Source organism: Cebus imitator, unplaced genomic scaffold (genome assembly GCF_001604975.1).
Source record: "Cebus imitator isolate Cc_AM_T3 unplaced genomic scaffold, Cebus_imitator-1.0 Scaffold54, whole genome shotgun sequence".
In the NCBI taxonomy this organism is placed as follows: Eukaryota; Metazoa; Chordata; class Mammalia; order Primates; family Cebidae; genus Cebus; species Cebus imitator.
Genome location: NW_016107369.1, coordinates 6,447,886 through 6,462,869, shown reverse-complemented (window position 1 = coordinate 6,462,869; position 14,984 = coordinate 6,447,886). Strand labels below are relative to the sequence as shown.

Below are 14,984 nucleotides of genomic sequence, written 5' to 3'. Positions count from 1 at the left end.
GATGTCTGCTGAAGCATGAGAACCAGGAGAGTGGAGACGCCTACTGTGATTATCATTGGCCACAAACCCACAGAACACCCAGCACTAACTGCTTATCCATGGGAGGGGTAAGGGTCCTGCCTAGAGCCTAAAGGGGTGAGATCCTCAAGCCTGAGAGTTAATTCTCCAGGTGGACAGCAGCAGTTTACTTCTGGAGGTCCCCCTCCACCTGGTTATTGTCACATGCCCTTGCAGACCCCTGAAGGCGACCACAGAAAGCCTCTTTAGGCTTGAACTCTAGACTCAACCTAAAAATGCCTGGAAGTGCCTGACCAGTCTCTTATTTTTATTCCTTCTACCTCGGTTTTCCCTCTGCCCTTCCCCAGGCTCTAGCTTCTTCCTTGTCCCATCCCAGGACCCCTGGGACGGTCTCCAGCCTCCAGAGCTCATGCCAAGTCAAACCCACTGGAAGCCACCAGCTGCAGCCCCCTGCTACCTCAGCAAACTTCTATTCTGCCTAGTGGAGCATACCTCAAAAGCAGATATCCTGACTCTGTCATTCTGGGGCAGCACCAGGGTCAAAGCAGGAAACATCCAGCCTTCTTTAGTAACCAAGTACTGGTGACAACAGGCACATTCTCCTCATCTTTCACCCTCACCTCGACCCCACCCTTCAGTCCTCCCCGGACCTCACCACCCACTCAGGGCACTCCCTCTGCCTCCTCTCCTCCCTCTTGCCAGCTCTAAACTCTTCCAGGCTATGACCTGGGATCAGAGCTGTTCTGGAGTTTTCTTCTTTGAGCATTCTCCAAGTAAGACCATGGCCATGATCTCCATCTAGCTGCGGTGGAGATCAACTGCTGGGGATGCCAGACTCCCCAGCATCCCCACCTCTTTCCTCGTTCATGTCATCCTCAACTTACCCGTCCTCTAGTCCTGTTCTTTCGCTTGGGAATATCCTCTTCCAAATCCTCTTCTTCGTTCCCTTCCTCTACATTTTCATCATTTTCCAAAACCCTCTGAAATGAAAAAAAAAAAAAATTGAAAAGGTGAGAACTGAAATGCAAAGGGGAAAACCATCAGAGGCTCATTTGAACGGTGTTCTGCTTTGCTGTTATTTTTTAATGACGTGAAGACCCCACCATTGCTTGGGGAGTTGGGCCTCCAAAATGCTGCCCGGAATTTGAACGCTTGGCACTACCGAGGCTCTCCTAAGTCCTTTGGCCCCTTCCAGACAAGTGCTCCCAGGACACTGACCTTTTTCCATTCTTTTTGCCCATCAAGAGTTTTCTAACAGGAGACTACGCTGGTAGGGGCCCTTTTCTATGTGGGGCCAAAATGTTTTATGAAAACTTACTTTTTTTAATGTAATGTTTCTTTTTGTTCCCAAAGAGCCACCTCAGAAATACAAAAATGTTTCTCCTTTCCCTGCCATTCTGGAACCCTGCCCTGTCTGATGAAAACAAGTAACTTCCTGTTCATCTGAGCAGATTTTACATGAATGTGCTGTTCATCATAAGTCACTGCTTTTTTATATATACAGGAAAAATAGACTTTCATTTAGCACCTGACTTGTCGTGGAGCTTAAAGATCATGAACTTGAAATTATCTCTCTCCAACCGCCTGCCAGTCACATTGCAACATAGAATCCAATTTCCATTTTGCAGGTGAATACACTGAGGCTGAAAACAGTGTTGAGTGGTCCAGATCATCCAGTGCAGCCATGACCAGGGCAAGGTCAGGTTCACTGGCTCGGGGGTTCCCATTCATTTCTCAGCATGGTGACTGAGAATTCCAAGATGTAATCAGGCATACTCTCCATGGAGGGGCATACTCTCCATGCACATCACTCCCTTTAGAGGACAGGAGGAGGTAGGATGTTTTCCTCTGAGTTTAAGGGAAAGATGAAAGACTGTAGCAAAGGACCCAGCCCCAGAGTGGGAGTAGGGAAAGAGGGAAGGGGCGTGGAGCTCTCTGGGCTCCACGTGACAGGCTCTCATTCTGTTGCCTAGGCTGGAGTCCAGTGGCACAATCACAGCTCAATACAGCCTCAACCTCCCAGACCCAAGCAGTCCTCTCACCTTAGCCTCCCAAGCAACTGGGACTACAGCCACATGCCACCATGACTGGCTAATTCATTTTTGTAGAGATGGGGTTCTCATTATGTTGCCCAGGCTGGTCTTGAACACCTGGGCTCAAGTGATCCTCCCATCTCAGCCTCCCAAAGTACTAGGATTACAGGCATATCACACAGGTGAGCTACCACACCTGGCCACCTGGGGGTTTCTTTATGGACTCACTGGGTGACCTTGGGGCAAGTCATCATCTCTTCATTCCTCAGTTTCCCCAATTATAAAATATTCATTCAATCTACGAACATTTATCTAGTGCTGACTACATGGCAGGCTCCACGCAAGGCAAGCTGCAACATGGTTACAGTCCCGGCCCCAAATGGACTTTCCAGTCTCGGGAAGGGAGGACAGAATTAAACAATGCGCATATGTAACCATATAATTACAGCTGTTCTAAAAACAGAGTAGGCAAGTTCAAAGTGCTATGAGAGGGTGTTAGGAGGGAGTTTTCCCTAATTCAAGGGCCAGGGAAGGCCTACATGAGGACATGAGCCGGGGGAGTTGAAATGTGAAGGATGAGCAAAGACTGGCCTTGTGAATGGGGACGGGGGGCGGGGAGGGAAAAGGTTCTGGGCAGAGGAAACAGCATAAGCAAACTCCCCGAGGTAGAGAGAGGAACACGGCTTGTCCAGGGAGCAGAAAGGCCAGTGTGGCCGGTACTGAGTGGTTCAAGGGGAGATGGCATAAGATGGAGCTAGGAAGGGGGGCAGGTATCCCATCACACAGGATAACCCCACCTCCTCTTCCTTGCGGCGACGGGTCACAGATCACAAAAATGTTTAGAAGGCTGAGACAGCAGCATGCACTGCGCCGTCGTCTGATAACCATCGCTGTTTAAGCAGCCTCCTGGACGACACCTCTGGCCTGTCCTCAAAGCAGAAAGCCCAGGATTGAGCCACCAGGCGGTGATCTTCCACCATGGCCCCTTGGCTAGAATGTTCTGCTTCAAATCACAGGGATGGGGACACTTCTAGTCTTCCAATCCGTCCAAAGAACTCAAAACAGGTCTAGTAAATTCTTCTTTGACTTATATACTAGGTTTATTTGGGAAGCCACCAGCTGACAGCAATTAACGGGTCTCTGGGCCAGCCTTAACCATCTAACAGAAAGAGCATTGTCTGCTGGACGTGACCTCCAGCCCATAACTAGGAAAGTCAGCCCCCTATTTACAGTAAGTCTCTTGGGTTCCCGACCTGTAGGTGGGAACACTAGCAAAAGCCAACCGAGACAGTGACAGGTCAAATGCTCTGCAGCCTTTGGGGCAAAGACATAGTATAAATATAAGGCCTGGTTGTGACTGAGGTTGCTGCTGGTACAGCCACCTTGCAAACTTTCCAGGTCTTGAAGTCATTTAATCATGGTAAGTTCCAAGTGCCTCGAATTTAAAGGTCATTGCCTGTGGCATCTCAGTACAATTCTGACTCTTATTCTTCATTATAAGGGTATTTATTACCCGCAGTATGGACTCTGGGTTGGAAGGTGAAAGACTGGTAGTCAGCTGAGCTGGTCCCCAGAGTGCCACATGGCCTCAACATCCGGGAGTAAACTGACTTCTCTTTTCCCTGAGGCTCCACCCTCCCTCTGCCTATCAGCCTCCCTGTGACTCCAAAGCCTCTGTCTATGCCCCAGGCCTCAAATGTGATGGCAGCGGACCCAGTGTGTCTGCATTTCCTGCGATGTGGCCCTGACCCCAGACGCCTCTGGACATAACTCAGGAGGAGCCAGGAGTTTCTAACAAACAAAGCTCGTTTCAGGGCTCAGGAAGCAGAGGGGGAGTCCTGAATCAGGAGTGGGGGATGGGGGCGGGGTGTCCAACAAAGTCAGCTGATCCCCCAGTAACAGACATGCATTCCTTATCCAAGGACAGTATCTGGAAAATAAACACGTTTTAAAATAACTTTTCTCCCTGTTACTCTAAACAGTCTTTATGGTGATAACAGTGGTTTGTGGTTGTGTTTAAAAAAAAAAAAAATCCTTTTTAAAGACTACATTATCTCTGGCCTGGAATACTGCAAAAATCTCCTGATTTCCCTCCTTCCATTGCTGGCCCTGTATACAATCTCCTCTCCACGCAGCAGGCAACAGGATCTTTATGAAATATAAATTCACGGCCCTCATCAAAATCTTCCAAATGGCTTCCTTCTTTATTTCACATGGAACCAAAAGCTCCCTCCATGCCCTGTGGGAACTCGGTGGTTTGGTTTCAGCCCACCTGTTGAACTCCTGGTCTCGCTTCTCCCTGGCAGAGTACTCTGGCCACATAGGTCTTCTCTTCTCTCCACACAACCAGCTCTGACCTGCCTCGGGGCCTTCACACCCACTGCTCCTCTGCCCAGAAAGCTCTTCCCCAGGACCCTCCCTTTCCTGGCTCTTCATCCCATAGGGTTGAGGTTAAATCCCTCATCTCCCCCAGGACTCTACCTAGAATCTGTCCCTCCTCTGATACTGAATCTTCATACTGTTTGTTCTCATGGGTTTTATCCTAAAATGCAATTATTTTATTTGTATTCCTTGTTTCCTGCCTGTATGTCACATTGGAATATGAGTGGAGAGGACAGGTCTCTCTTGGTCTCTGTGTTCCTAGCACCCAGCAGGTCCCTAGCCTGCACAAAGGAAACCTTCATTAAACTTTGGTCGAATGAATGAATGCATAATCCATTTACTACATTTTTTTTTTTTTTTTTTGAGACAGAGTCTCAATCTGTCACCCAGGCTGGAGTGCAGTGGTGTGATCCTGGCTCACTGCAACCTCCGCCACCTGGGTTTAATTAATTCTCTGTGTCAGTCTCCCAAGTAGCTGGGATTATAGGCACGTGTCACCACACCCGGCTAATTTTTATATTTTTTAGCAGAGAAGGGGTTTCACCATCTTGGCCACACTGGGCTTAAACTCCTGACCTCGTGATCCACCCGCCTCAGCCTCCCAAAGTGCTGGGATTACTGAGCCACCACGCCCAGCTACAGGTGTATTTTAGTAATGTCACATCAATAAAAAACATGTACGCTCATTGGACTTATGGTCCTGGCTTTGTCTTCTAGCACAGTAGATAGCAGGCCCATGCACTGCACTGAGCAGACACTCAGTTGACATCAGAGATGATGGTGATGTGATGACAACAATACAGCCCAGCTCAGTGCTGCAGGAGAAGAACTCAAGCCCATCGTCAGCTTTAAACGGAATGGGAACCATGGCCCCAGAGCATCAAGACTCTGGGCAATGGCTCTGCCCTGTTCATTGATTCTGTCAAATTACATGAACTGAGCAAAAAAAAAATACTCTAGCAAGTAACACAGAGATGACAGACCTTGACTTCAGAATCTGAAAGTCACACACACACACACACACACACACACACACACACACACACACGGAAGAAAGCAGTAGGTGGATTAAACACCAAAGCCAAGAAGAGATCCCCCCGGCTGGAGGGGAGATAAGAAAGGCTTGATGGGGAAGGTGGCACTGGGGCTGAGACTAAAAGACGAGTGGGATTTGTACACATGGAGATGGAAGAAAAGGCATGCCAGATAAAGGGCACAGCGGGACCGATGGCATGGGGGGAAGAAGGCTGACGAACAGAGGGAGGAAAGGCGTCGTGGAAAATAAGCCTGAAAACTAGGTTAGGAACGGAGAGGACTGGCCCGGGAAGGTCACACTCGTCGTTTTGGATTTATTTAGTGGGAAACAACAGCTTCTTAGCAGAGCTTTGCTCTAGAACAAAAGGTCAGCTAGCAAAGTAGGACATGTCAGAGAAGGGAAGAACTGGGGACAGGGCAATTCCTGGAATCTGTTCCCTCATGCATCCATTCATCAAAAATGTATGGTGCACCTGGTAAGCACCAAGCACTGTTTGGGTGCTTGCGAGATATGAGCGAGCAAAACTGGCAATGGATCCTGCCCTCGAGGAGTTCACATTCTACTGGAAGAAAACAGACAATAAACAATAACAATAACAAGTAAGTAAATTAGAAAGTACATTAGATGGTGATAGAGTGATGGAGAAGAATGAGAAAAGTGAAGTGGAATCAAGAGGCAGGGGCGGGAAAGGCAAGGGTGTGGGATGGAATGCAGTGGTCAGGGGTGTCTCTGAGAGAAGAGGAAGGTCAGGTGCGGTGGCTCAGGCCTGTAATCCCAGCACATTGGAGGGCCGAGGCAGGTGGATCACTTGCAGTCAGGAGTTTGAGATCAGCCTGGCCAACACGGTGAAACCCCATCTCTACTAAAAGTACAAAAATCAGCCAGGCATGGTGGTGTGCACCTGTAATCCCAGCTACTCAGAAGGCTGAGACAGGAGAACTGCTTGAACCCTGGAGGCGGAGGTTGCAGTGAGCCGAGATCATGCCACTGCTCTCTAGCCTGGGCGACAGAGCAAGACTCTGTCTAAATAAATAATAAAAAGTAAACATTTAAAAAATGAAGAAGGTGAGGGTGAGAGGCAAGTGGACATCTGGGGAAATGGCCAGGGCAAAGGCCTGAGGGCTGGGGCAGGCCTGGCATGTTCTAGAAGGAGCAAAAGGAGATCCTTATACCTGGAGTGGAGCAGGTGAGGGAAAGAGGAAGGGGTGGAGTCAGAGAAGGGTGAGAAGGCCCTACTTTCACTCTGAGATCGCACGAGCAGTAGTGGGTTCTAAGCACGGGAATGATAGGAACCGGCCTAAATGTTAAAAAGCTCCCTCTCCTGTAATGCATCTAGACAACAGAATATTATTCAGCATTAAAAAGAAATGAGCTATCTGCCATGAAAAGACATGGAGGAACCTGAATTGCATGTTACTTAGAGAAGCCAATCTGGAAAGGTGACACCATGAGTCCAAGTATACGACACCCTGGAGGGAGTAGCAGGCATGAGGACGGACGGAGGGAGGAGCAGGTGGAGCTCAGGGGGGTTTTAGGCAGTGAAACTTCTGTACGATACCATAAGAGTGGACACATGCCGTCACACATTTGTTCAAACCCATAGAATGTACAACGCCAAGAGCGAACCCTCATGAAGACTCTGGACTTCGGTTGATAACGATGTGTCAGTGCAGCTAATCTCTATGAACAAATGTACCACTCTAGTGGGCGGTGTTGAGCATGGAGAGGCTATGCCAGGCGTATGTGGGAAGACTCTGTATCTTCCTCTCCATTGTGCTGTGAACCTAAAACTGCTGTTAAAAAATTTTTTTGTTTAAGGCTGCCTCTGGAGCATTAGCAGGGAGACCACTGAGAAGGCAACCGCAGCAGTTCACACAAAATATGAGGGCAGCTCAGGCCCGGGTAGCCACGGCAGGTGCAGGGAGAGCAGATGTGGAGGAACTGGGTTTATGTTGAAGGCACAGTCAGCAGGGCTCCTGATGAGCAGGATGTTAGGTGTGACAGACAGGCAGGAGTCAAAGACGACTGCAAGGTCTCTTAGACAAATAAAGGTGACAGTTAATGAGGATCTTCACTAGGGCTGCAGCTCGAGGAAAGGGGGGAGGGAACAAATACAAGCCATGCTGTGGCAACTCAGTGGAAAAGACTTGACGATTCATTTTAACACAGGAATGGCAGAGAAGAAGGTCAGATTCCCTGACTCATTCAATGCCTTGATGGAGACTCAACTATGTACCCAGCTTGGGAAAGACCACGGGGACACAGTGGTGAGCATGACAGCATCGTCCCTGACTTGATGGAACTTACCAAGCTAACCAACAATGTATTCCATTATTATTAATTAAAATTTAATTTTAATAAATTCATATATAAATTAATTGAATATTAAATATGTACAATAGGTATAGCATAAAATAGAAATATTTAATATGCAATATAAATTTAATAGAAATAAGATTTAATTTTAATGATTTAATATTTAACTATCAATGCTATTATTTTATAGTAAGATTAATTCATGTTACAATACTCCATGCCAAACATTGTAGTAGGCAATGAGGATTCCAGACAAATAAGAAAAAATGGAGGTGTGAAGTTGGGCATGGTGGCTCAGGCCTGTAATCACAGCACTTTGGGAGGCTGAGGCAAGTGATCGCTTAAGGTCAGGAGATCAAGACCAGCCTAATATGCTGAAACCCCATTTCTACTAAAAATACAAAAATTAGCCAGGCATGGTGGCACAGGGCTGTAATTCCAGCTACTTGGGAGGCTGAGGTACAAGAATCGCTTCAACATGGGAGGCGGAGGTTGCAATGAACCGAGATCGAGATTGCGTCATTGCACGCCAGCCTGGGTGACAGACAGAGACTCTGTCTCAAAAAAAAAAAAAAAGAAATGGTAGGCGTGCACCATGATAATCCTGTTCAGTGAGAGCTTTAGAAGTGGCACGGATAGAGGTTGATGGATCCCTGAGGACAGAGCAGCCAGCCCACGAAGGGTGAGGACTGCATGGGCTCGAGAGGTGAGTGGGCAGGGCTGGGAAAGGGAGCGTGCAGTGGGGGGGACCAGCGAGGCTGGGTGTGAGGAGTGGGGGGTGGGCGAGCCAGACTCACGTGGCCCTCGCTGGAGGAGACACTCGCCCACATTTCAAGCCTTGACGATGGACTCTTGGTTCCACGGGGACAAGGACTCAGGCTGTTTTTTCCACCCTGTGTCCCTGGAACCCCACACAGCCCCTGTGTTCACTAGGCTCAACAAATTCACTTTGAATAGATAGGCAGAAGAGAGGGAGGGGAACCGAGGTGAAGGCAATAATGTTTCCCTCTGGAAGATACGTTAAGTTGGAAAAGAATTTGGGAGCTTCCTGGCCACCATGGAAACGAGGCAGTCTGAGACTCCACCCCAGCCCTTGCAGGGTGCTGGAGTTCTGGAAGCACCATGGAGACAGTGACACTCTGCAGGGTCCCCAGCAGGTGCGGGAATACCTGTATTTCCTGGATGCCTTCCTCCTCTCTGGCATCCACCTTCTTCTCAACCCCCTCACCGCGGAGCAAGGCTTCCAGTGTGGTGCTTTCTGAGGTGAACCCATCCTTCTTCAGCGGCAGCTCCACTTCTGGAAAACAAAGATGGAAAGGCAGTTCAGGCCACTAGAAGCAGATGGGGCAGGAGGGACAGTCCTGGAGGACACGCAGGTCCCAGGGCTCCTGGGGAGAACTCGGGGCCTGTGTTCTCTCCTCCTGGAGGGAGAGGAACACTGGAGCTGTGTCCAGCTTTTCCATCTCCATTTCATAATCCAGAGACAGGTTCTGATCCACCCACACCCCAGAGGAAGCTGGGCCAGAGCAGAAAGGATATGGGCTCACACGCCATGCTTCTACCTCTCCAGCCACGACATAGGGCAAGGCAGGTGGGGGAGCCTGGAGCGCTTACTGCATCCACAAAGTGACGATAACAACGCCCAACCCCACAGGTGGTTTTGTAGGGAGAAATGTGTTCGTTTGCATTAAAGTGTTTTGAAACTCAAACAGTGCACAGTGCTGGCACCAAGTATGCTCATTCCCTCCTACCCCAGCTCTGTCTGGCAACTCTGTGACCTCCCCATGGCCATGCTGGCTGTCCAGATCTGCTTTCCTCCAAGAAAAGTTAGTTCAGCCTCAGAGAGGCTCTTCTCATCAACCCATGGGGGAGTGAGGGCTTCAAAAGCCACAGGAAGAAAAGGAGTGAGGGCAAATGCCTGACAGGCCCCAGATTAGCAGAGTGGGCACTGCATGGCCCGCACACCACGACTTTTTTTTCTGAAGGCATCAGGAGTTTGATCAGCTACCTGGGGCTTGAGGTCACCAAGCCAGCCCTTCCCAGAAGAGAGGCCAGAGAGAAGCTGAACCCCTTCCTCCAGATGGCCCAAACTCCTGACCTGACAGAGGGTTGGTGTGTTTCTTTGCCTTTCTTTCTCTTTCTTTTCTTTCTTTTTCTTTTTTTTTCTTTCTGAGGCAGAGTCTTGCTCTGTCACCCAGGCTGGAGTGCAGTGGCGCAATCTCAGCTTACTGCAACCTCCGCCTCCCGGGTTCAAGTGAGTCTACTGCCTCAGTCTCCCAAGTAGCTGAGATTACAGGTGCCTGCCACCATACCCAGCTAATTTTTGTATTTTTAGTAGAGATGGGGTTTCACCATGTTGGTCAGGCTGGTTTTGAACTCCTGACCTCATGATTCACCTGCCTCGGCCTCCCAAAGTGCTGGGATTACAGGTGTGAGTCACTGCACCTGGCCTTGTTTCTTTCTTTTTCTTTCTTTCTTTTTCTGTTTTTAGAGACAGGGTCCTAACTATGTCACGCAGGATGGAGTACAGTGACACTATCATAGCTAACTGCAGCATCAAACTTCTGGCCTCAAGCGATCCACCTGCCTCAGCCTCCCAAAGCACTGGGGTTACAGGCATGAGCCACCATACCCTGCTGTGTTTTTAATTAAAGATGCAAACCTAAGGTACAGGTGATCATTCTGATTTACTACAAAATATTTCTCTGATCCTGGACCTCATACCCCCGACACTGCCACAGTTAGATATGTGGTCCCTCCCACTGTACCCGGTAAGCTGGGGGCCGGAACTATGATGCAGTGGTGCCCTAGAAAACAGGAGAGACAAATGGCCCGCTCTTATGGGGGTTGTCAGAGTTTAGTGCAGGGACTATTTACAGAGATAGGGGAGGAGATTAAGGTAGGGTAAAGCACCCCAGGGGGGTTTTGGGTGGGGGTGAGGGTGGGGAGGGGTCGTTACCGCTGCTGCTGTTTTTGGAGGGACAGAGGGAGAGTGCTTGCAAAAGACTGTAGACAGCACCATTAGCAGAGCCCCAGGGCAGGAGCTGTGGCTTGCAGAGGCCAAAACCAAGGGAAGGGACAGCCAGAAACTCCCTCCATCCATCCTCCATCAGTCTGCTGTGTCCTGTCCCACAGGCCAACCTTAACCAGAAGCGAAAGGGGAAGGGAGCCCCCTTCATGCAGCCTACCGAGGTCAGAGCAGGGTGAAGATAGACAAAGCATGGACCTGGAGGGCCAAATGGGAAGAGCAGCACCATTAAGCTGCTCCACTGGGCTCCATCCCAACTGCAACAGGACCCTACCTACACTTCCCATTTCCTCCACCAGAAACAGAGGGAGGCTAACCAGTCCACAAGGAAGGGGCACGTGGGCATGTATCAAAACCAAACAAATGCACACCCCCAAAAAAAGAAGGTGGGAAGGAAAAACAGCATCTAAAATCTCTTGAGAGACAAAGTCTTTGGGATTTTTCTTACCAAAAGAGAAGAGCAAAGGATCCACTTCCCATCAAGGAGTGCTACCACGAGTTCAGCCACCTCTGAATCCATCTATTTATTCAACAAATACTTACTGAGTACCTGCCTTGTGACCACCGCTGTGCTGGGACTAGGGACACGGGAGATGAACCAAATAAAGACAGGCCCTGCCTTTAGGAGGCTTACAGTCCAGAGACAGACATTAAATACTAAATACAAAATCAAGGTGCAATTATGAATTGTCATAAGTGCTATGGAAGTAAACAACAGAATGAAACGTGAAAGAATAAAGGTAGGGTCTGCCTTAAATCAGGGAGTCAGGGAACACCTGTGTGATGAAGTTACATTTAAGGTGAGTGTCAGAAAAACAGCCAACTGTCTGCTTTAATGAGCTCAGGGCGTGCAGCTCCACAGCCTGCTCTGATGACATATTACTCTTCTCCAAGTCAGAAAAGTCTTTCAAATGTCTAATCAAGGTAATTAGCATGTGTTGCCTCATGTCCTGTCCTCAGTCAAAAGAGAACAGCTGGTCACCATCCCTCAAACTTATAATAATCATATATACAGAGTTGCAGTTCATATTTTAGTATCCCCCTTAGCCTTCTCAGCATGAAATAAATCCTATTAGTGTTATTTCCCACCATTATAAAGCATTTTAGAGCTGAAAAAGACCTTAAGGATCAGCTAATTCAATCATCTCACTTTGTAGATGAGTCACCTGAGACTCAGAGAAGTTAAGTAACCACAAAAAGCCACACAGCAGAATGACAATGCAGCTGAATGATCTTTCTGAGATGCCACTGGAATCATGACAAGGTCCCCCACTCATTGTATTCTTACTAGTGGTTGACAGGCCCAGGCTGAGCCCTGACTGGGCTTTGGTACATTCTGTGTACAGGCAGAGGGCTTGGCAAGTAGCAAGCATTCAAAACTTAGCAGCTGCTACTGCTATGCATCAACCCCACCACTCCCAAAAGCATGGTTATCAGCCCCTTTACAGATGAAGGCTGTGCAGCCTATAGAGGTTGAGAGCTTGCCTGATATCACACAGCTGGTAAGCGGTGAAGTCCAGCCTCCAACTCAGTCTGCCTCCAAATCCATTCACCTAATTAGGCTGCACAACTCCACCCTGTCCCTCTGTGGTCCTTCCTTGAGAAGTCTTTTTCCAAACCTTTATGCACTTTCATTGCAGTTTTCATATTTCAGGATAAAAGGCGATCTTTAGCCGAGGATGAGGGCAGGTTCGGGTCATGGTACGGGGTCCTGCTCTACATGATCATCCCCATGCAATGCTCACCCTTACTCAACAGTATCTACCCACTATAGAATTTTCCATCAGTAATGAACTTCCCCCTCTTCCTTCTCCTGCTCCTCCTTCCTCACCTGCTAAATATGCCTCCATCCTGCTTTCCCATAATTGAATCTCCTCTCTTGGTCCTCTTTAACCAAACTTTACCAGATAGGCACAGTGTAAGAATCAAGAGGAAAAACAGAAGCAAATGGGAAAAGTGAAATGGAAAAAGCGAGGCGGGATCTCCAATAGCATTGCGAGTCTAATCCCTTAAACAGGAAAGTGAAGCACAGAAAGATATAGAGACTCTCCCAGGGTCACAGACACATTTAGTGGCATCATGCTTCCCTAATTACCACAATATTTGATTGGCTCCTATAGATTCTGCCTTCAGACAGCCCTGGAGTCAAACTCTAGCCTTGCTTTATTAGTAAGGGGACCATGGGCTAGCTACATAACCTAAGCCTCTATTTCCATATGTGTTAAATGGGTGTGGTCACATTATCTATTTCACAGTGTTGGCGAATCAAACACAGTAATACACTGTTTAAAGAAACTCTAAAAGGATACACACACACACACACATACACACACACACAACTAGTGTGAGAAATAGAGTAGATGAGGCTTATCCATTTTTGTTTTATCCTATTCAAAACTTAGATTCAAAATTAGATCATATATGTAAAGAATCTACAACATTGTAAGTATCCTACAAATGCTAGATGTTATTCCGAAATTTGAATACTTTTGATTTTAACGATACATCTGTACTGTCCAACAGAAATATAACAGGGGACGCTCATGTAATTTTTAACTTACTAGTAGTCACATTTACAAGAAGGAAGAAAGTCAAGTGTAATTAATTTTAATAAGATATTTTATCTAATCTGGCCTTTCTAAAACATTACCATTTCAACATGAAATCAATATAAAATATAGATGCAAAATTTTACTTCCTTTTATCTGCATTCTCTTCAAAGTTCTGGTGGGTATTTTCCACTTAGAGCGTATCTCAATTCAGACTAGCCACATTTCAAGTGCTCTATAACCACACGTGGCTACTGGCTACCATACTGGATGGTGCAGGTCTGCAGCATTAAAAGTAACATTGACTATGACTTTGCTTCCAAAAACTGGGAAGATTTTGAATGTGGTTCTTAATGTTGCCTACATAATACCCGCCAAGTGCCATTCCAAGAGCAGAGTTCTAATGGACCACTGGCAAACCCTGGTTGCAAAGCATTATGGGTAAGGTCTGCAAGGACAGAGTGAAAGGGTAGCCACCCCTCCCTACAAACCAGCACAGGGTGCACTCTGCCTCCTGACCACAGGAGGTCCCAGAGTGAAGGGGAAAGAAAGGTAACAGATCCCAGCTCTTGCACAATATACGTCCTAGACACACTTCTATGGAGCCCTTAGGGAATTCATTGATTCAATTTGATTCTAATATGGCCCATCAGGATATAGGATCTAATCATCCTTTAAAAGTGTGCTCATTTTAAACCTCACACAAATTTGGGGCCCACATAGCCCGACAGGAGCCATTGAACCTTCAACATTAAAAGAAAACGGTCTAAAACACACACATAATTCATCTTTAAATTAGCCTGATTTTATACACATGGATATAAACCCATGGATCGTTACTCTCTCCAGAGCGGCAGCAGCTGTCACCCAAGCCAGCCGCCTCCCTGGGCCCCGTAAGCCGCTCTGCCTCTACTTCTAATTGGGAACAGAGATACTCCTTGGGTGACTTCCAGCACGATCCATCACACCAGAGACAGCTTCTGTGCAAACCGAAGCAAATCGGTTTCTAAATAAGAAAAAACCTCTTAGACAAACAAGGATTGAAGCATAGAAAGTCCAAAAAAAAAAAAAAAACAAAAAAAAAAAAAAAAAAAAAAAAAAAAAAAAAAAAAAAAAAAAAAAAAAGCACAAATAAAAGCAAAAAAACAATTCTAGCAAAGAGCAATGGCTTCTTCTCTTCAGGGCTACAGACAGGGCAGCCATCCTCTTGGGTGCAGATCAAAGCCACAAGCTTTTGACACAGGTGCCCCAAGCCTGCCACCCAACGCACTGAAAGAAAAGCTTCCACTGGGTTGGTGGAGCCACCGAGCTCATTAACAGGATGCAGGAGAGATGAGTCTGAAAGTGCAACATGGGAGCACAGTGAGTAATTAAATCCCAGGTCATTTAAAAATGCAAACGCCACGAATGTCATGAGCTCCCGAAGCCTCTGACTCCTTCTCCTTCGTTATTTGGCTCGGGATGGAGGATTGGAACCTGCAAGTCATATATGGATTATAATAAAATATGCCATATAGAAAACAGATTAAGACAGTCCTTCTTTGGGGAAATATACAAAGAGAGGAGCTGTCTGTTAGCTGTCGAGTTTGCAAGAGATACCATCTTTCGGGAGGCTGTGTGCT

The 14,984-nt window shown here is 47.4% G+C and overlaps 1 protein-coding gene across 8 annotated transcripts in view; it reads right to left on the bottom strand.

The window, feature by feature from the left end:
* DPF3 (double PHD fingers 3) overlaps positions 1-14,984 on the bottom strand; it is a 288,551-nt gene that overhangs the window by 110,852 nt on the left and 162,715 nt on the right. For all 8 annotated transcript variants that reach the window (XR_005200301.1, XR_005200298.1, XR_005200299.1 and 5 more), the window contains 2 exons: positions 8,955-9,082; positions 903-998 (listed from right to left, as the gene is read on the bottom strand). Coding sequence is in view for 4 of the 8 variants with exons in the window: in XM_017528735.2 (XP_017384224.1) it covers positions 903-998; positions 8,955-9,082 (224 nt within the window). In the remaining 4 variants the exon portion in view is untranslated. The remainder of the gene's footprint in view (positions 1-902; positions 999-8,954; positions 9,083-14,984) is intronic.